The sequence below is a fragment of the Telopea speciosissima genome, chromosome 1 (genome assembly GCF_018873765.1).
Source record: "Telopea speciosissima isolate NSW1024214 ecotype Mountain lineage chromosome 1, Tspe_v1, whole genome shotgun sequence".
Taxonomy (NCBI): Eukaryota; Viridiplantae; Streptophyta; class Magnoliopsida; order Proteales; family Proteaceae; genus Telopea; species Telopea speciosissima.
In genome coordinates, this window is record NC_057916.1 from 10,088,507 (window position 1) to 10,111,081 (window position 22,575).

The 22,575-nt window shown below is 42.0% G+C and overlaps 1 protein-coding gene and 1 pseudogene across 1 annotated transcript; both read left to right on the forward strand.

Annotated features, from left to right (window-relative positions):
* The first annotated feature begins 1,172 nt into the window (after positions 1-1,172).
* Positions 1,173-13,366, forward strand: LOC122658158 (annotated as a pseudogene).
* A 4,708-nt stretch (positions 13,367-18,074) lies between these two features.
* On the forward strand, positions 18,075-21,470 carry LOC122658251 (aquaporin PIP2-4-like). Its single transcript, XM_043853204.1, has 6 exons — positions 18,075-18,111; positions 18,189-18,488; positions 18,611-18,661; positions 19,812-19,875; positions 20,060-20,111; positions 21,342-21,470. Exons 1-6 carry the CDS (start codon positions 18,075-18,077, stop codon positions 21,468-21,470), a joined length of 633 nt encoding a protein of 210 aa, XP_043709139.1.
* The last annotated feature ends 1,105 nt before the right edge of the window (positions 21,471-22,575 follow it).

Here is a 22,575-nt window from a genome sequence, read left to right on the forward strand (position 1 = left end):
TCATTTTTGAAGGTGTAGAAAGGGCTGAAAAAAATGAGAGTTCTTTATAGTCATTACTCTTTTCCAAGGCAAATGTGACCAAAATAAGGTTGGAGTTGTGTCTGTATAACAATGATTAACTTCTATTTAGCTAGAATAATGAAGAAGCTTAATTCTATTCATATGGTAAGCTAGGGTGATTCTAACAATGTTTTAGGCTCGAAGTCATGGGTAAGAGATTCCTTGACAATATGTGACATGTTAGAGAAACAAGGGGGGTAGACGGCTGCATCAAGTGCATCGTTCTTGGGTTTTGCAACTTCCACTGATGTTTCGGTGGACTCCCTAGGCAAGGATGGATTTTTTATATTATTATTATTGTTATGATCCGAGTTTTCATCGTTATTCCTATCGGAAAAACTGCTGTTATCAGCCTGTTTCCTCTTCTTTAATAAACTCACTAGTACTTTAATGCAACAGCCGATCACTGGTTTACTCAGTATTCTTTTTCTTATTAAAATAATTATATGCCTTATGTTTGCCTATTATATTAGGTCTCAATAGCAGCTCTACTTGAAATTTTATTTTCCAACGCTCTCTATTAGCTCTGAAGCATGATGGAACTGTTCAATTCTTTCTTTCTAATATTAAATATGTGTGATAGTTCTCTTTATGTATGTCTCATTTGAGGGCAAGTTAAGTGCAAATTGTTGTATGTTATCTCAATTGACAGGTTGAAACAGCTGCGTCTGAAAGGGAGCAGTTATTGCTTGTGAAAATTTCAGAGCTTGAAGCCAGGTAGATCGTATTGTGAATCAAGTAACTGGGGTGAACCTTCTGTAGGACTTCATGTTTACTTGGCCAAATGGACCAAGAATCTGAATTAATACAAGACATAAAAGTGATTTTGACATCCTTTTACAAAAGAAAAAGGAATCTCTGTTTCCTCTTATATTTTTACTTTCCTTTTCCTTTGATGTAGGATGATTAATCCAACTGATGAGGTAGCTGAGTCAAGGTTGAAATATCTGCAGGTAAGTGGCTGAGGAAAGTTCCTTCTTAGCTCTTCTGATTTGAAATGTACCACATGATTTTGTGATAGAAACACTGACTTTCCCAGATAAGAGAGAGAGAGAGAGAAAGTACATATACAGATGTGTTTTCCTATCTAGTTTGTAGGGTTGTCATGTTGGATGTCCTGTAACCTTGTTTGAGATAGACGCATCTATCTTCTTGTTACATGGTGTTATAAAAACAGAGTAGTCCTACTTATCTTTTTAACATCCAGGATAATGATGTCTAGCTGTGTAATTTTGTAGAAGGGTGCTCCAAATGAACGGAAAATTGTTAAATTGTGTGAATATGCTGCCAAGAACCCCCTCCGAATTCCAAAGGTACTCCCTTCTTTCAACATAATTTAACCTCCTTTCGTTATTTGCGTATCAATGGCTTCTACTTGGAGGTTATTTTGGTTTCCTTTTCTTTGTTGTAGATTGCCAAGTATCTTGAACAAAGGTGCTCAAAAGAATTGAGGTCTGAGCATATCAAATATATCAGTATTATCACAGAGGCATACCATAAACTGCTTTGCATATGCAAGGAGCAGATGTAAGTGTAATGGTTTTCTTTTCCCCTCTTATCTTTCTTTATTTTTTATTTTAATTTTTGTTGTGGAATACAGTTTTTTTTTAATTAAAAAAAAAAAAAAAAGTTTATTTAGGACTTAATGTTCTAATGAAACTAGTCTCATTTCCTATTTTCTTAGAACTTCCAACTACTGTTAGTTCCGTTTCTGGGCTCAAGGCAACTCAAGAAGTAAATTCAGACTCATTATGTTGACCTGGATTTGGTGTCATTTAAATATTCCCCTCATTTTGACTTATAGAGAAGTTTTCAAATTTTTTTTTCTTTCCTTTTTGTTCTTACTACTTTATTTAGGGAAGATTTTGTCCATAAATTCTTGATACTGTATCTATTTTAGTAGTCGGAAGGTGGGTCTGTTTGCATTCTTTTGCTACTAGGCCATATGTGGTAGTTCTTTGGCGTTATCTCAAATATATTTCTCATGTATGCATTTTGTTCTATAGGGCATACGTCACTCTCAGTCTACTGATTGTTGTAATTGAACTCTTGGACTTTGGGACTCCACAAAGCAAGACCGTGTTCGTATTCTAGGATGCAAAACCTTGACCGGATTCATTCATTGTCAGATGATTTTAGGATGTAATTAGCATCGTTATCTAGTAAGTTACTTATATATCTTGCTACTTTTTCTTTGCATCATACAAACTGGTTAATCCCTTCAAGACTTCAATATAAGTGTTGTGTTTGCTGTTAACAATCTGTTGTTGCGAAATCAGTAGATTTTTCTGCTTGGTGAAACATCCATTCAGTGGAGAAACTGATCTTAAATTACATATTTCCCCCATTGTTGGTAGACTGTTGACTTTTTCCTTCTTCTTATTGGTTGTGGTGGAAAACATAGATTTTCCTCGTATTGAAGGGAAGTGCAAAGATCAAGCAATTGGAAGAAAAAGATATAAACTTTGAAAATTTAACAGCTTGATAGGCATTCTGCACTTATAGATGCACACATTTATTTTTCTTTTTCTTCCGTTCTTTGAATTTTTGTAACTGGAAAGTTAATCAGAAATTTAAGGCAAAAGCATAAAGGTTGAAAGGTTATTGAGCTTATCCTCCAAAATATTGGAACTAGTGATAGGTTTTTCCTAGTCATGGGCAACGAACCTGAATGGAAAAGGAGGCTCTTGATCCCTATATATATATATTTGGAGGGGGGGTTGGATTGGTTTTACAATTGTTATAAAGGGATCCTCTTCAATCACTTGATCTGAAAGTGGAGCATTCATTTGAGCATCTGATTAGATTTGGGATGATGCTTGGATTGTGGATTTGTGCCAACAGTTTGTGAAGTGCTTGCTTACTTGGACCAGATGCCATCATGTTATGGATTTGGTTTTTGTCCTTAACAAAGTTTCTGAATTTTGTTTTACTTCCACCTTTCATGCTTACGTTTTTCAAATAAATGAACAATGAACAGGCTTCTTTTATGATTTTACTCTCATCTTTACTTTTACGGTTACTTCTCCATATGTTTTATGCTGGTTCTGTTCTTGCCTTTGTGCATGAACGGGCAGATGGAAGTTATGCTCCCAATATTGAGAAATTGGTTCCTAGAGTATGCATGCTTGCTTGCACGTGAGCCTGGGAAGGAATATAGGAAGTGCTTTTTCAGGGTATCAAGTTTGCAATGCCTTTCAGCTATTTTGAATTTTTGTAACTGGAAAGTTAATCAGAAATTTAAGGCAAAAGCATAAAGGTTGAAAGGTTATTGAGCTTATCCTCCAAAATATTGGAACTAGTGATAGGTTTTTCCTAGTCATGGGCAACGAACCTGAATGGAAAAGGAGGCTCTTGATCCCTATATATATATATTTGGAGGGGGGGTTGGATTGGTTTTACAATTGTTATAAAGGGATCCTCTTCAATCACTTGATCTGAAAGTGGAGCATTCATTTGAGCATCTGATTAGATTTGGGATGATGCTTGGATTGTGGATTTGTGATTTGTGAAGTGCTTGCTTACTTGGACGAGATGCCATCATGTTATGGATTTGGTTTTGTCCTTAACAAAGTTTCTGAATTTTGTTTTACTTCCACCTTTCATGCTTACGTTTTTCAAATAAATGAACAATGAACAGGCTTCTTTTATGATTTTACTCTCATCTTTACTTTTACGGTTACTTCTCCATATGTTTTATGCTGGTTCTGTTCTTGCCTTTGTGCATGAACGGGCAGATGGAAGTTATGCTCCCAATATTGAGAAATTGGTTCCTAGAGTATGCATGCTTGCTTGCACGTGAGCCTGGGAAGGAATATAGGAAGTGCTTTTTCAGGGTATCAAGTTTGCAATGCCTTTCAGCTATGGTAGTTGGTGGATTTTTTTTTTGTTGGTTGTGATGTTTTCTTGTTAGCGCAACATGAGCACAATCATTTTTTAAATTTACCTCCATCTAATTCCTCATTGAGTCAAATTGATTTTTCACATTTCAGGTGTGGTTTATGGCAGATTTTCACATGTTCTTGATGGTTTTGATGAGGTGACTGGTTTTCTAATGCTTTAGTATGTGTTGGCAATTAGACCCAGTGTTTAATTTTTATGACTTGTTTCCTGGCACAGTGTGAATAAATTGAGCTTTGGAGCTAGTAGCTGCACAAGGAAAACAGGTTAAAGTTAGAAGCAACAATGTGGAAATGTTTTAATAGAGGAATGATTAGGGGCTGTGATAGGTACTTTACACAATGAGAGTAGTTTCTTCTGAAATAACTTTAGGTGTAGCTCATATCTTGTGTCTAGGGCTGGCATTCCAAGACTTCACACCCTTGTTAGATTTTTGACATGTTTACTCATATTGATGCATGTTTGACATAGTCTGGATGTGTCTGCAGACTGCTTTTAGTTCTAGGAGATCAATGAGTTTGATATGTATCCATCTAACATTATCTACGTCTGACGCTAACACATGTAATGATAGTTACATAGGTTCAACGGTTTGTAAACCTGTAGCAAGTTATGATTAAAGCATGCGCATTCATGTATATATGCGAGTCTGATAATCAAGTCTCTCTACTTGTGAATATACTTCCAATTTAAGCTTCTATTTGTACATCTTGAAATCTTGGCTATATTAAGTTTAATTGGGTTCTTCAATCATGAATTTCTTTTCATTTCAGGATTTATACTTTGTGCAGATTGTGCATGCCACACTGGATAACTACAAACCAGATATAAATCTTGTAGATGATGTCGAAAGGGGGGAGCCAGATCACAATTGGGTTGATGGAGTAGTTAGAAGTGAAGCAAGGGGTGGTGTGGGTGTTGGCAGTGATCTCAGCCTGAGCTACCTTAGGCCAAGACGAGAAAAAAAAGATTGCACTCTATTGACTCGGTAATAATGAGCAACCATACATGTTTAACTCCAAAAATGAGGTCCTTCAGTATCATATTCTTGATTCATTACGTATTTTTCTGATGGAACTTTTTTCTTTCCATTCCTCTAAAGGTTAAAAAAAATAATGTAGGGGACTGTGGTTAATACATTGGTTTACTTGCACAACAGAGAAGAGATTGAAAATCCAAAAATATGGGCTGAAATTTGTATCCAGAAAGTGGTAGAATTGGCCAAGGAGAGTACGACAATGCACCAGGTTTGAGATCCAATGTTTGCTTACTTTTTTTTTTTGGGTGAGTAAATATATATTACCAAACCCCAGGAGGGGGCAGGAAAAGTGGAAGTGATATACAAGGGAAAGAGGGGGGTGGAGAAACAACAAGCCTACCTATGCAGAGGTGGAAGGAAATAAACTGTACAGATCAAGGCCCCAGGAGACGGCAATATGCCTGTTCCTAGGGGAGTCCCGAACCGCACAAAGACAGGTACGGCTGAGTTTGGAAGAGACTTCAAAGGAGATGGCTTTCCAAATCAGATCATAAGATCGAGAGTTGGAAGTCCATCTCCTAAGGTTCCGCTCCATCCAAATGTGGTAAATAGCAGCTCCAAAAACCAACTTTCCAATGGTGTCGCATATCGAGGACCTAGAGAAGGACTTAACCATCCAAAGCCATTCTCTCTCAAAGTGAAGCGGTCTCCTGTTGCGGGGCCAGATCGAGGAAAGGGCTTTTTTCCAGATGGTAAAGGTAAAAGGGCAAGCAAAGAAGAGGTGGGGGATGTCCTCAAGACCATTCCAGCAAAGGGAGCAGGCAGGGGAAACATGGATGTGACGGTGTATCCGGAAGGCTTGGGTTGGAAGGCAAAGGCAAAGGGATCTCCAGGCTGTGATACTGTGGCGAGGGATATGGCCTTTGAACCAGACTAGGTTGTGCCAGGGGACGGCGGGGGTAGTATCTTGAACAAAATTCTAAGCCGAATTGGTGCTAAAGAGGCCATTGAGGGAGGGCAGCCAAAGGGTTATGTTCGCATGTGGGGGGGGGGGGAGGGGGGAGGGGAGGGATTGTAGGCCAAATCTAAGAGACAATGGAGGGATTGAGGTGAGGGGGGGGACCAGGATCCAGAAGAAATGAGACAGGAGAGGGAGGCATTTTTGGGGAGACCAGAAGAGTAGATCATCCTAGGGCCAAGGACACAGTAGAAGACTCCAAGGGGGTGCCAAGGGTCAAGCCAGAGGGAAGTGGAGAATCCATTTACGATAGAGGAAGAGATGCCTCGAAGGGTAAGGGGGCAAAGGGCAAGGATCTTGCGCCAGATCCAGGAGGAGTCAGAGGGGGTGGAATAGTCCAGATGGAGTCAGACTTGAGAAGATGAGAGTAGACCCAATTGACCCAGATGGAATTATGATGGGAGGAGACTTTCCTGATCAGTTTAAGAATGCCTGCAGTGTTGGAATCCCAGATACGCCTATCCCAAGACCACCCTCGGATTTGGGAAGGCAGATAGACTTCCAGCTAACAGGATGGAGGAATCTTAAACTGTCAGTCCCTTTCCAGAGGAAAGCACATAATAGGCATTCCATGGACTGGATGGTGGCTTTGGGTAAGCCGAAAATCCCACTCCAGTAAATGTAGGTAGCTTGGAGGACAGAGCGGATACAAACAAGGCGGCCAGCGTACGAAAGGAGCTTACTGGAGCTTACAGATGTTATCCAACATAGGAGCACAGTGGTGATTGGAAAGCCTGGCCGGGATGAGAGGAAGACCAAGGTATTTAACCGGGAGGGAACCGATGGAGAATCTAATCAGATGCAGAAGGGAGTCTCTATCAGAATCGGAAATACTAGAAAGGAAGATTTTGGATTTAATGAGATTAATGCGAAGGCCCAAGAGAGTCTCAAAAAGATGGAGGGAATCCCATGATAGCGGAGATGGAAGAGTGAGAGGCCTTGGAGAAGATCATTAGATCATCTACAAAAGCCAGATGGGTAAGGTTGATGTGCTTACATTTAGGAATGGGAGAGATGAGGTGGAGATCAGTCTTGGATTGAAGACTCCGAGAGAGGACTTCCAGAGCGAGGGCGAACAGGAAGGGGGAGAGGGGGCAGCCTTGGCGAATGCCCACTTTAGAGTGGAAGAACCCGGCGGGAGAGCCATTGACTAGAACAAAGAAGGAGGGGGAGGAAATGCAAGCATAAATCTAGCGAACGAAGGCTGGGGGGAAGCCCATTTGAGAGAGCACTCCACAAATGAAGTCCCAGCGAAGGGAGTCAAAAGCTTTGTGAAGATCAATTTTCAAAAGGGCTGCCAGAGAGTGGAATTTACGATCAACTCCACGCACAATTTCAAAACAAAGGATAATTTTGTCTGCAATGCTTCTCCCAGAAATGAAGGCGGACTGGTTGGGGCTAACCTGGGAGGGGATCACAGCCTTAATTCTGTTGGCAAGGATTTTGGCAATGAACTTGTAGATGAGATTGCAGAGGGAGATAGGCCTAAAGTCGGAGAGAGAAGTGGCTCCATCTTAAGGGATGAGGCAGATGAAGGTCTGGTTGACCTGAGCCAGCTGGCAGCTGGCTGGGTCTGAAAAAGAAGCCGCCAATGGACTTGAAGAGATCTCCTTTAATGGAATCCCAGCAGCTCAGGAAGAATCCTATACTGAACCCATCAGGGCCGGGAGCTTTATTGGATTTGTGGGAGTGAATGGCCTTGAAGATCTCATCATGAGAGGGAATGGCAATGTGAGAATCCGCAATCTGGGGAGGGATAAACTTGTTGATGAGGTCAGAAGGGAGAGGAGGAGGGGAAAGGGGGGAGATTGAAAAGTTCGGAGAAGAAAGAGATGGAGGAAGATTTGATATCATGGACTGAGGTAAGGGGGGAGCCATCAGGGGAATGCAAGAGGGTGATGGAATTAGAGTTGAGTCTAGCTTTCAGGGACCTGTGAAAGTAAGCTGAGTTTAAGTCTCCCAGCTCTAACCACTTGATGCGAGACTTTTTGCGCAAAAAGCTTTCCTCCAGGGAGGAGAGAGAATGCAACTCCTTCGAGAGGAGTTTCTCCTCAGAGGCAATGTCAAAGTTGAGAGGGTCAAAACGGAGTCTGGACTGAACAGAGGAAAGGTTGGATTTGTAGGAGGAAAGCATGGAATTGATGTTACCAAAGGTGGAGAGATTCCAGCTTTTGAGGGCAGCATTGGTGTTGCGGAGCTTTCTGGCCAGGGCAACGAGGGGGGAGGGAGGGGGAGGAGACCGGAGTGCGCGAAGCCTTCAGAACAGTGGGGAGGAAGAGATGGTGGGAGGTCCACATGTCAAAGAATTTGAAAGGCTTGGGACAGAAGGAGGAATAGGGTTGGATAAGGATGTAACAGGGACAATGATCAGAGGCCCTGATGGAGGAAGTTGGCAAGGGAGTGCAGGAAGGAGGTGAGCCAAGCTTCATTAGAGAGGAAGCGGTTAAGCTTACAAGCGCTGCGATCAAGACCAACTCAACGGTTGTTCCAAGTAATGAAAGAGCCAGTCCAGCGAAGGTCCTCGATGCCTAGATCTTCTAAGCACTCGTTGAAAGCAAGGACAGAGGAAGTGTCAATTGGTCTGCCTCTCAATTTCTCATGTTGAGATCGCACCACATTAAAGTCACTGCCTAATCCCCAAGGAATGGAGTCCATGGAGGCCTTGAGGAAGGAAAGATCAGACCATAGAGAAAGACGGCCAGCAGCTTAGTTGTAGGCATAGACAACCGTCAGGTGGGAAGTGGAATGGGAATTAGGAATGGAAAGGCTGAGATGGAGGAACTGAGAAGAGGAGTGGGAAAGGGAGATGTTGATTTTGGAGGGGTCCTAGAGGAACCAAATCCGATCGTTAGGGGAATGGTTGTAATTGGAGAGAAGGGACCAGGAAGGGGGCAATAGAGGCAGCAATGCAGGAGGTATTTTCTTGCAGAACACAGGTTTCCAAAAGGACACAAAGAGAAGAATGGGTGGATTTGATGAGGGATCTAATGTCCTGATGCTTCGCTAGGGAGTTGAGACCCCTGACATTCCAAATAAAACCTGCAGACATGACAACTAAAGGGGGAATAACAATGAGCACATCGGAGGGGTGCTTCTATAGCGACGATGGTAGAAGACAATACCAGGGCTGCGGACAAGAGGCCTGCGGGGGGAGGGGGGTCCAATGGATAAGGTCATGCAAGTCAAAGCGGAAGAGGGGGGCAGGTTAGACTGAGGAGGGGGCACAAGGGGGGAATGGCTGAGAGGGAGGGGGAAGAGATGGATCGGGTCAGGGAATGGGATGGGGGGGTTGAGGAAATGCTTGTGGTAGAGATGGGCTGGGGGTTGAAAGATGAGGAGATTGTAAGTAAACAAGGACTGAGCTTGGGCTGGGAGGGAGTGGGTTAAGAGGGGGAGAGAGGGTTGGGCCGTAATGCTGGGCCGGGGATTAAAAGAGGACAGAGCCGAGATGTCATAGGCCTGGGGGGAAGGACCAGTAAGGTTGAAAGGGGAAAAGGGTTTAGGTCTAAAGGAAGGGCACGTGGAGGGCAAAGTCAAAGGCCAGGGGGTAGGTAGCAGGGGGTAAAATAGGTAAAGTGGAGAGCAAAAGGGGGGGTGATCAAAATTAGAAAAGTTTAAAGATGGCCTTACCGACGGAGAAAGGGGTGAAGCGAGAGAAAGGCAAGGGTTGTCCTTTGTCAGGGTCTCGACAGAAGCAACCGCAGGAGGATCTTGCTGGCCATGAGATCTGCTGAGCGTCACATCGGAGGTAAGTAAGGTAAAGGTGTTTCTTCCAAACTCAGAGGGTATGGCAGTGAGCAGATGCAGAGATGTCATCGGATCTGTGCCAGAGGGAGCTCTAATGGCGTGGTTCACTTCAACTGGTTAATCGAGGGAGGAGACATGCTCAAGTATCAAGGAGGGGCGTAAGGGGGATCCAACAGACAAGGTCATGTGAGTCAAAGCGGAAGAGGGGGGCAGGTCAGACTGAGGAGGGGGGACAAGGGGGGAAATGGCCGAGAGGGAGGGGGAAGAGAAGGATCGGGTTAGGGAATGGCCTTACCGACGAAGAAAGGCGAAGCGAGAGAAAGGAAAGGGTTGTCCTTCGTTAGGGTCTCGACAGAAGCAACCGCAGGAGGATCTTGCTGGCCAGGAGATCTGTTGAGCGTTACATCGGTGGTAGGTAAGGTAAAGGTGTTTCTTCTAAACTCAGAGGGTATGGCAATAAGCAGATGCAGAGATGTCATCGGATCTGTGCCAGAGGGAGCTCCAATGGCATGGTTCGCCTCAACTGGTTCATCAAGGGAGGAGACATGCTCAGGTATTGAGGAGGCAGTCACGAAAGGAGTCTTCGTAGCAGGAGCCTGAGGGGCCTCGGTATCAGGAGCTGTCAGCTCCGTCATGCATGGAGGAGCACCAGCGGTAATATGAAGGTGTTCAGTCCTTATGGAGTCTTGGTGGCGACGACGGCGACTATGGCGACGACGACAGCCATTTTGTCTCTTGGACTCTCGTCCACGACTGTTAGGTCTGGAAAATCTAGAAGAAGTCGAGGCAGAGAAGAGGGTAGTTCTCCAAGGGGAAAAGCAGGAGCAGGCATCTCCAAGGAAGTCGTTGCAGAGTTGTGGAAAATAGTTTCAGGGTGAGCTGCTTGGGATGGCGACTGCGTGGCTGCTGTAGAAAGCGGTGAATCGTTGAGAGGATTCAGGGCAAAAGCAAGGGCTGCCATGGCAAGGGACACTGAGGCAGAGCAATGGGTGGTAGAATGGCCAAAGATTTTACACTGCTGACAATGAGGGGGGATCCATTCATATTTCACAAGCTGTTCGAACCAGAATCCGTCTTCTTCCTTGATGGAGATGAATGATGGAGGAGGAGAATCAGCAGAGACGTCCACGCATAACCCAGCGAAGGAGAGGTGCTTCATTTTGAGGGTGCGAAGGTCAGTGCGCAGCGGTAGTCCAATTACAGAGCCTATACGGCCTAAACATTCTTAGGTCCAGTAGTGCAGAGGCAGACCAGGAAGATTGATCCACAAGGGAATGGTGTTGAGGTCGACCTTGTGGAGAAGGAGATGGGGCTGCCATTGACGGAGGAAGATAAGTTTGGTTCCTACCATCCAAGGGGCTCCATTAAGGGCACGAGACTTGGCTTCGTCAGAGAAGAACTTGAAGATGAACACTCCAGAGTCGAGAAGCTAAACGTCAGGCAAGCCATCGACTTTCCATTGCTTTGTTAGAGAGGCTTTGACAATGCTGAAGAAAGGTCGGGCTCCCAAGAAAAGTCCAACCAAGCAGAAAGTCCATTTCGGGATTTCAGGGGATAGGATGGAGTTAGGACAGAGGGCAAAAGGCACTCCATTTTCAGAGGAAGGTTTGATGTGGTGAAGGGAGGTATCGAGAGAGGCGGTAGGGGCTTGGTAGAACAGGGATGACCACTGATTCAGGCCAATGGTAGAAGCAGGGTGGGAGGAAGCTAAAGGGGGGAGAGCGATGGTTGGAGGTTCAGAGGGGGAAGGGAAAGGCGACAAGGTGGAGATCGGTGGAGATGCAGGAGGGGAAGGTGAGGTGGCGTCGGAGGCTGCAGGGAGGGCTGACGGAGAGAGGGATGGTGGCGGAGCAAGGGTGGGTGGGTGGGTGGGGGGAGAGGGTTCATGGTGATTCCGATGTGGCCATCGACGAGCAAATGTTGGATCTGTTAAGCTGAATTACAAAAGCTAAAAATCTGTAATTGGAATCTTCTTTTTCAGTTGTTTGGTGTTCGCTTACTTTGATAATGGGAAGCACTGGGTTCCTTGGCAGGGGTTAGCTACGATTGTTCTGTCTGATATGTGCTACTTTATGGACACTGCAGGTATTTTGGTGCCTTTTCTAGTCTCTCAAGCTAAAACTTCTTTTTTATTATACTTGATGTGAGATATTGATGTTTTTCTGTCAGTTGGATGATGTAGGAATTATACAGATTTGTAATTAGGCTTCTGATATGAAACTCTTCACGATCTGCAAGAAGCTGCTTATTGACAATATTAACCTTCAATTTCATGTTTTATTTCTCTCTTTCTCTCCCATGCATTCCCTTTCTTTTTAATAAAATTTAAAAAAAATATTATTAGAAGAGAGACAAGCTATGTAGACATAAAGTAACTTTGAATCTTCTCTTTAATTGCTATGGAAAAATTTTCTTTAAGTCGTTAACCACTATGTAGATATTTTTTGGACCTCATCACTTCCACAACTTTTTCTTTTGGCCACACCGAGGCATTCCATTTATTTGAGTTACTGTTTCAGAAGCTCATGTGAGACAGTTTTAAGTCCTATCCAAACTTCTGTACCATCTCTTTTATTCATTAGTTATAATTATTTACAAATAATATGGCCCAAATATATAATTATCTACCTACTATTCATTTCTCATGTATTTTTTTTCCTCATTTATTTATTTCTTTATTTTTATCTTTATTGTTGCTCGGTGATCATACAGTAGAGTTGAGCATTAGGCTTCCTGGTTCTATTTGGTCTGGTTACTTGTGAGTCTTATATTTTAATTTCTAAGCATTGATTTTTAGGTTTAACCACATCTTTATTCTCATTTGAAATTCTAACATTTCATGTTTATACATCTCTGCATCCGACTTATTCCCCCTCCAAATATTTCTTTCCTATTTGAATCTTATAATATTTGTTTATTTTTTACTCCAAACAATTTTGGTTGTCTCTCCATTGCTTACATACAGAAAATGAGCAGTTGATTCTAGCTACTGTCATTCGACATCTGGATCACAAAAATGTTGCACATGATCCGCAAATTAAATCTGATATTGTTCAGATTTCTAACGCTTTGCCTCGACAACTCAGAACACGAACCGTAGTCTCTGAAATTGGGATTATCAGTGATCTAAGCAGGCATTTGAGGAAGTCTCTTCAGGCAACAGTTGAATTGGTAGGACAGCAAGAGTCAAACTGGAACATTTCACTCCAGACCTTCATTGAAGACTGCTTATTGGAAATTGCTAAAGGAGTAAGTGATATGCATATTCATTGCATGTTGTTTTTATGGGTACTCTTAATTTTTCTCTCTAGGGTTTTTGTTGTGCCAAATAATCTATTTTTGAGTTGGCTTCTTCAAGATTGGTGATGCTCGACCACTGTTTGATTTGATGGCAATGACACTGGAGAAGCTTCCATCTATGGGTTCTGTTGTGAAGGCAACTGTTGGGTCATTGTTTATTCTGGCTCATGTAATTTCTTTAGCATCTGTGACCTTTCATTCACAGCAGGTATTAATTTGATCACCTTTTGATCTTCATCTTAATTTGGTGTGCTTCATTTCTGCTGACTCAAAATGAATCTCTCTTTGATAACAATATTTTTTGAAACTGAACTGGGTGCTGGACCATTTTGTTCTGGTAGTTTGCAGTCCTGGTCAATTAAGAAGGGATAGAATTTTGCTACATACAAGAGTCCTTATGAACAATATTTTATAAGCAAATTATCTCTTAGATCTAATGATATTTTGTGGAACCTGTTAACAAAACAGGAATTAGGAGAATGCTTGAATGACCTAACTGATCAACCAAGCCATATATTTATAATATGGAAGATTACATCATAGAGACAAAAATACCCCTAGCTATAGCCGACTTAACTAGGCAGCACAAACACAAAAAATTAAAGCAGTAAAAAGACCAGAATACCATGGGTATTCTGGTGTACATTATTCAACACTCCCCCTCAAGTTGGAGCAAATATGTCAATCATGCCCAACTTGACTAAATTAGGATGAAATAGCTTTTCAGATAATCCCTTAGTGAAAATATCAGCAAGCTGATCAGTAGACTTCACAAAGGGAACAAAAATCAGCCCTTCTTCCAATTTCCCCTTGATCAAATGCCTATTTACTTCAACATGCTTAGTGCGATCATGATGTACCGGGTTATGTGCAATGCTGATTGCAGCCTTGTTGTCACAGTACAACATCATAGGAATACCAAGGTCTTGTAGCAAGCCTTTGAGCCAAAGTAACTCACAAATGCCTTGTGCCATAGCACGAAATTCTGCTTCGGCACTAGAATGAGCAACCACATTCTGCTTCTTGCTACGCCAAGTGACAAGATTGCCACCTACAAAAGAACAATACCCAGAGATAGATTTTCGATCTATAGAACTAGCCCAATCAGCATCAGTGTATGCCTCTATCCGTAGCTGACCATGAGAAGACAGGAGAATGCCCTTTCCAGGAGCTGACTTCAGGTAGTGAAGGATACGAAGAATAACCTCCATATGAGAAGAGTAGGGATCATGCATAAACTGACTCACAGTACTCACAACAACAGCAATATCAGGACGTGTGTGAGAGATAAATCAACTTCTCCACTAGTCTTTGGTACCGGCCTTTATCAATAGGTTCACCCTCTTTTTCCTTGAGACGAACAGTGGCATCCATAGGAGCATCTGAAGGGTGACATCCTAACAAACCAATTTCAGCCAATAAATCTAGGACATACTTCCTTTGGGAGAGAAAAATGCCTTTAGAAGATCTGGCAACCTCAATCCTAAGAAAGTACAGTAGCTTTCCTAATTCTTTAATCTCAAACTCCTGCCCAAGAAAGGACTTCAACCGACTGATCTCATCACCATCAGTACCAGTGGCCACTATGTCATCAACGTAGACTATAAGAATAGTGAGTTTTCCACCAACCCTCTTTATAAAGAGAGTGTGATCAACATTACTCTGCTTATAGCCCACAGAAATCATGGCCTTGTGAAACCTGCCAAACCATGCTCGAGGTGACTGCTTCAGCCCATAAAGTGCACGCTTCAATTTACAAACCTTACCTTGGTTTTTGTCACAAGAAAACCCTGGTGGAATGTCCATATACACCTCCTCATCTAGTTCTCCATTGAGGAAAGCATTCTTCACATCCAACTGTTGCAATTCCCACCCAAGATTGACTGCATAGGATAGCAAAACCCGAACAGTATTCAACTTTGCAACAGGGGCAAAGGTCTCCTAGTAATCAATGTCGTATGTCTGGGTGAACCCCTTTGCCATGAGTCGTGCCTTATACCTATCCACAGTGCCATCCACCTTCTGTTTTACTACAAACACCCACTTGCATCCAACATCTCTCTTCCCAAGTGGAAGAACCACAAGCTCCCATGTGCTATTTTTTTTCAAGGCTTCCATTTCTTCCATCATTGCTGTCTTCCACTTTCCATCTGATAGAGCTTCCTGCCAATTGTTAGGAATACGAACAGAAGAAAGAGAAGAAACAAAAGCACAAAAAGATGGAGAAAGGGAGTGATAAGAAACAATATTGGATATAGGATGCTTAGTCCAAGCCCTGACACCCTTGCGAATAGCAATAGGTAAATCAGGAGAAGAAGTTTTACCAGGTGGAGAGGCAGGTTCTGGAACTAGGTTTGGCAATTGGATGGGTACTGGTGCTATAGTTGGTTGAAGTTGCTTATGTTTCCCTATATAATTCATTAATCCTCCTCTGAAGTTCACTAATGGTTTTCTGGATTGGAGTCTGAACAGGAGTTTGCTCTCTTTGAATAGGAATGTCAACAACATCATCAGGGATGGTCTCCTCCTGTATAGGAACCTCTCCCCCTAAGGCAGAGGGAGGACTAGGAGTAGGAGGAACAGGAACATACTCATTGTAAACAGACTGTAGGGGAGGTTCTATGGTCAGCACATTTTCACTAACACTCTCCTCCTGAAGTGGTGGGGACAAATAATAAGACATTATCTCATGAAAAACAACATTCATACTAACCAATGTACGTCTGGCAGGAGGATAATAGTACTTATACCCCCTCTGGGTAGCAAAGTACCCTAAAAAAATGCAGCGGAGACTACGGGGTTCAAGTTTACCAGGGGACTTAGTATCCCTGGCATAGCAAACGCAGCCAAACACCCTAGGGGGAACAATAAAAGAAGAAGAGCCAAGTAATAGCTCGACAGGGCACTTGGAGTCAAGAACCCGACTGGACAGCTTATTAATCAAATAGGCCGCAGTAAGAACAGCATCTCCCCAATAAAAAGAAGGAACATGTCGAGCAAACATAAGTGCTCTAGCCACCTCCAAGAGATGACGGTTTTTCCTTTCAGCCACACCATTCTGGGCTGGAGTATCAACACAGCTGATCTGATGTAAAATCCCATGGGCAGCAAGGTATCTTTGGAACTGACCTTCCATATACTCTGCCCTATTGTCACTTCTCAAGACTTTGAGAGTGTCATTAAATTGGGTCTGGACCATCTTGTGAAAATGCTGAAAACAGGAAAAAACTTCATTTTTTGTATGCATCAAGTAGACCCAAGTGAATCGGGAATAACAATCTATAAAAGTGACATACCACCTATGACCAGAAAGAGAAGCTTTTCGACTAGGACCCCACACATCAGTATGAACAAATTGAAATAAGGAAGAAGACATTTTATTAGAAATAGGATAGTTTGAACGTGTCTATTTGGCCAAGACACAAGGCTCACAAAAAAAATCTTCCTTGTTACAATTTTTTATTAATGCTGGAAATAAATGTGATAAAGTTCCTAAGAGGTGGTGTCCTAGTCTAGAATGCCATTGTTGTACTTCAGAGGAGAAGGATGCAAGCTGACATAGTTGAGAAGGTAAAGCCTATGTAACAAGAGGGTCACCATCAAGCAGTTATAATCCACCATGTACTTTATCCGATCCAATCGTCTTCCCCAAGTCCAGATCCTGAAAGACACAATGAGATGGAAAAAAGGTCACATTACAATTCATATTTTTTGTAATACTACTAATAGATAGAAGGTTAGTAGTGAAATTGGGAATATGCAACATAGAAGACAAGGTAAGAGAAGGGGAACAACTAATGGATCCTTTCCTGGAAATAGATGAGAGGGACCCATCAGCTATTTTAACCTTATCCTTGATTAGCAGCATACTATTAACCGCCTTACTGCTTACCCTAATTGACACGAAGGCACGCATGTCTCGAGGGGAGATATTTATTATTAAATAGAGAAGGTGTGGCGTCAAAGATACGCGCCAGCCTCTACCGTTATTTTGTTTCACTCTTTCAAATCAACTTTAAATACTTTCTATTTTCCCTCTCTCACTTGCAGGTAAGCACTCCGCGCCTGTACAAATTCTAAACTGCTAAAACCCTAACCGGAAAAAATCCTAGACTCATGAGACAAACTCTGTTAAGATTCACTTCCCTCTCTATACTTGCCGCAACCTGCTCTCCCCTCAGAATTGCAGAAGACTAAACCCTTTTTTTGTTTCCTTCATCAATGTCACTTTAACTCCTTCGAAGCTGAGGAGGTGGTTCTTCTCATCCACCAATGAAAGCCCTGCTTCTGTTTTCAAGACCAGGTTAACCCAACCACAGAAGAAGAAAGAAGTTCCACTCAATTTCAAAAACATTAGAACCGAAGGTAGAAGAAATTGATTCAGAAAAACAGGCTTGTCCTGCGCATCTTCTTCTACCCTCAATCCCTCCCTTACTATAGCAGCCATCACAATGTCTTCTTCTATGTTTAAGTGCTTGCAATTTAATAATCTCTGTTCTTTCCTATGGCGCAAAGTTCAAAGTTCTTGTTTCAATCCCGAGGGCAATTACTTCATCGCTACTTCTTCGGATAACCAGGTTTTCTGATTGCCGCCTCAATTGAATTTTTTCCTTCTTCCTCTTTTCTCTTCGTTGCTTACTCGTTTAGGTTGTTTTCTGGTGTTTTTTTTTTTTTTTTTGTTGAATTTTTAACAGGCCCAAGCCCAACCCTAAAGGTCTGGCTCCACCTGGTGCACTTCACCTTATTCAACATTTCAACCAATCAAAGCTCAAACCTGCAGCTCTGCACTGCAAAAAAAAATTTCTGACGGAGAAGCCATCATCGTCGTTGTGAAACTTTGAGGTTTTCTCGTTGAGGTTCTCTACTTCATTCAGACATGCATCTCTAGCCACCACCATTTTCATTTCATTCAAGACTGCTTCATTGTAACTTGAACTCATCACTATATTCTTATTTGTTTTTAATTTTTTGGTATTCTTTTTATTTCCTTCTCGACCCTTGGCACCTCATGACCGCTGCTCAAATTTTCTCTTATTATCAGCACATAACTATGATATCCGGTTTTGTTTCATGATCTTCATCGTTGTTTTTTGTACCGCCATCTCTAGTGGGTAATCCATTTTTTGCTTCTTTCTCTGTTTTCTGAATTTGATTATAAACAGTTGTGTGTGTTTGTGTTTACAGGAGGACATATTAACCCAGCAGCGACGTTTGGGCTTTTCTTGGCCCGTAAAGTGTCACTAATCCGTGTTGTGATGTACATCGTGACAGAATGCTTGGGTGCAATGTGTGGTGTAGGGCTAGAAAAGGCCTTCCAAAAGTCTTACTATGTGCAGTATAGTGGTGGGGCGAACGAGATCGCCGATGGCTACAGAAAAGGTTTGGGTTTGGCAGCTCAAATTATTGGCACCTTCGTCCTTGTCTACACTGTTTTCTCTGCTACTGATCCCAAGAGAAGTGCCAGAGCCTCCCATGCCCCTGTAAGTTCACCTGTTTTACTTGGAAAATGGTGTATTATTAGAAGTGATATAGAAATCATTCTCAATTCTCTTGTTAACCCACATGGAAAACGTTCTAATTGTGAACTTTTGGTTTGGATTTACAAGTATTGGCACCACTTCCAATTGGGTTTGCAGTTTTGTTCCCCCACTTTGTTGGCTAGTACAACCAGGTTTTTTGATCGCCTCCACAATTGAATTTCTTCCGTCTTCCTCTTTTCTCTTCTTTATTTTTTAAACATTCCCTCGCAGTGCACATTCTAATTTGCGCTAGTTTGAAGTGAAGATCGTAATCTAATCTTTACGCATTTCGTTATATGTGTGAAACTTGATAGGGTGTTTAGAACCAATTTGAGATTAAAATCCTTAGTTGGCCTGGCAAGATGTATGTAAAATTAGGCGTGGTGATGATGCAGCTTACGTACACAAGTCGTACGAAACTACAGTTGGCATGTATCTTTGATGTCACCTCCTCTATATAAATATTTTCCTTTGACCGTTTTTGGTTTGCTCCCTTTCCAATCAACTCTTTTTTCTCTTCTCCCTCTCTTTCTTTGTTCATCAGAAGTGATATAGCAAGGATCAGATTTTTGAAATATCATTTTTGAAGGTGTAGAAAGGGCTGAAAGAAGATGAGAGTTCTTTATGGCCATTACTCTTTTCCAAGGCAAATGTGACTAAACTAAGGCTAGAGTTGTTTCCGTATAACAATGATTAACATCTATTTAGCTAGAATAATGAAGAAGCTTAATTCTATTCATCTGGTAAGCTAGTGTGATTCTAATAATGTTTTAGGCTGGAGGTCATGGGTAAGAGTTTCCTTGACAATATGTGACATGTTAGAGAAACTAGGGGGGTAGACGGCTGCATCAAGTGCATCGTTCTTTGGTTTCCCAACTTCCACTAATGATTCGGTGGACTCCCTAGGCAAGGATGGTTTTTTTTTGTTATTATTGTTATGATTCGAGTTTTCATCGTTATTCCTATCAGAAAAACTGCTGTTATCAGCCTGTTTCCTCTTCTTTAATATACTCGCTAATACTTTAAAACAACAGCCGATCACTGGTTTACTCAGTATTCTTTTTCTTATTAAAATAATTATATGCCATATGTTTGCTTATTATATTAGGTCTCATTAGCAGCTCTATATGAAATTTTATTTTCCAATGCTCCCTATAAGCTCTGAAGCATGATGGAACTGTTCAATTCTTTCTTTCTAATATTAATTCTGTGTTATAGTTCTCTTTATGTATGTCTCATTTGAGGGCAAGTTAAGTGCAAATTGTTCTATATTTTCTCAATTGACAAGTTGAAACAACTGCGTCTGAAAGGGAGCAATTATTGCTTGTGAAAATTTCAGAGCTTGAAGCCAGGTAGATCATATTGTGAATCAAGTAACTGGGTTGAACCTTCTGTAGGACTTCGTGTTTGCTAGGCCAAATGGACCAAGAATCTGAATTAATTCATGATATAAAAGTGATTCTGACATCCTTTTACAAAAGAAAAAGGAATCTCTGTTTCCTCTTATATTTTTACTTTCCTTTTCCTTTGATGTAGGATGATTAATCCAACTGATGGGGTAGCTGAGGCAAGGTTGAAATATCTGCAGGTAAGTGGCTGAAGAAGGTTCCTTCTGAGCTCTTCTGAATTGAAAGGTACCACTTGATTTTGTGATAGAAACACTTGTTAAAAGCCATGTAATAGGGGTAGTTTAGGAACAAGTCCCCTTACTAGTTGCCTTATTATGTAATTATGTTTTCTTCTTTATTTCCCTTGTACCTCCCTGGGGAGGTGGATGTAATTTCTTATTTGTTATGAACTTATGATTGAATTAATATAGGTGTATGGAGAAGCCTCTCCAACACAATCAATTACAACCCAAATATTCTCTTCTCTCTTCTCTCTCTTCTCTTGCTATCTTCTTCTTCCTCCAACTTCTTCCTTCTCTCTTCTTACCTCCTAAACCTAAAATCTAACTTGGTATCAGAGTAGGCTCAAGGTTTGAGAGTTGTGTTCAGTCCCTGTTTTCATTCTTTCTCTTCTCTTTGAAATCCTTTGTGTCTAAGGATTCCAAAGAGGAGATTCCTGTGTACAGCTTTGCTTAAAGAATATGGAATAGGCTCATTCTAGCCTGTTTTGATGATCGAAGGATTTACCTGAGCTGTTTTGAAGCTCTCTTGAAGGTTTAGATCTCACACAGTGCCGCTACAAGTTCCGCCTGTGTTCGAGTTCAGTTCATTGCGTTTCTCGGATTGCTTTTGTGTCTTGGTCAGGCTCATTTGCATCGCCCTAGGACACTTATGAGGATGGCTATGATCTTCCTTGCTGATTGAAGAAGCCATATGAGCAGATTTACTTCTTGTGTGGGATCCTCTGTTCTGCTCAAGTAAACCCGAGAGTGTTTATCCTTTTTTCTTGCTTTGAGCTACAGTTTGATGCTCTCTTGGTTGAGGGATGTGTATGCACAGCCTTTGTGAGGCCTTTCCTCTTGTTTGGAGTTGATACTACTCCTTGCAAGCTTTGTGGTACAGTATTATAAGGGACTGCTTGTTGGATTGAATTTGGAATGCACTAGAAGTGCTTAATTTAAGTCCTCTTAGAGATTTGCTGCTAGGACTGCTTCGGCAGTGTGCTATCCTAGGCTACTTATTGGATTTTTTGCTTATTTGGGTTGAGTGTGTACTCCCCACTTGTCTTTGGTGTTCTTGTTTATTGTCAAATCCCTTCCATCATGCCTGATTCAGATACATCTGTGCTTGGTACTGCTGATTCACAGCCCCCTGCTGTTGTCCCTTAGTTGGCTTATGAGAGTACTCACCAACATATTTCTTTTGTGAAGCTTGATGGTACTAATTACCTAGATTGGTCACATTCTATGAGACTTTCTCTTAGGAGTAAGGGAAAACTTGGATATATCACAGGTGCTATCAAGGCTCCCACAGCTGGTTCACCTACTTTTGATAAATGAGAGACTCAAAATTCTACAGTTATGACATGGTTGATCTTCTCCATGAAGCCTGAGATTGGGAGAAGGTTTATAAGGAAGGAAACAGCCAAAGCTATTTGGGATAGTATCTCTGTGGCCTTCAACAGAGTAGGTGACACTGCCAAGGTCTATCAGCTCCATCAAAAAATTCACTCATTCAAACAAGGTAACAGCACTATTTCTGAGTACTTTAGTGCGTTCCTTAATCTTGTGGAGGAGTATGATCACTACAGGGACCTTCATTTGACTAACCCAGAGGATGAAGCAAAAGTGTATCTGATTCTTGAAAAGGAGCGTGTCTTCTCTTTACTTGGTGGTCTAAACCCTGACTATGAGCCAGTTAGACTCCAGTTGTTAGGCCGGTCTCCCCTTCCCTCTCTTAGTGAAGTCTATAGTTACTTACAGAGTGAAGAGACCAAGCGGCTTACTATGGCCCCACCATCAGATCATATGAGAGGTCAGCCCTCAACTCTAGTTCTATTCGAGACACCCGTGGAGGTGGTAGAGGCCCAAGGCCTAACCGTGAGGAAGCCAATACTGTGGAGACAGTTGGTGCCAGTGGAGTTGGGCGAGACAGATTTAAATGTGATCATTGTGGACGCATTGGACACACCAAGGATAGGTGTTGGTCTCTCCATGGTCATCCTCCTGGTATGCGTGGTCGTGGTGGTCGTAGAGGGTGAGCTTGAGCTCATTCCGCGGCGGCGACTGATGCTGAGGCCCCACAGGATGACTCCACCTTCATGGATGCAATGGTTCGCAGGGTTTTTGTCACACCCCGGCCCGGTAAATAAGGGCCAAGTGTGGCGGGATATCTCTGACATCCAACCAATCCCCAAGGATCACAAGTGCAGTACCCTATTTACAATCATTGCTCACAAATACAGTAATCAGAGGCAGCGGAAACAATTAAATAATAAAGGTAACATCTGTAGTAAGAGAAGTCTATGTGATATTTCATTTATATAAAGGACAAAGCTTGTGATACTACTATACGCTTCTCAAAGGTACTACAGGTAAAACTATACAAAAACTATATTATATCAATATAGAAATATTTATAAGCATAAAATAGTGGGGAGATAGC

What these genes read in the sequence shown, in the direction of transcription:
- LOC122658251 (XM_043853204.1), top strand. Translation starts at nt 18,075, where the DNA reads ATGATCTTCATCGTTGTTTTTTGTACCGCCATCTCTA. An exon ending in TTTTTGTACCGCCATCTCTA is followed by an intron (nt 18,112 to 18,188) that starts GTGGGTAATCCA and finishes TTGTGTTTACAG; the next exon opens with GAGGACATATTAACCCAGCA. An exon ending in CAAGGTTGAAATATCTGCAG is followed by an intron (nt 20,112 to 21,341) that starts GTAAGTGGCTGA and finishes TCTTTTGTGAAG; the next exon opens with CTTGATGGTACTAATTACCT.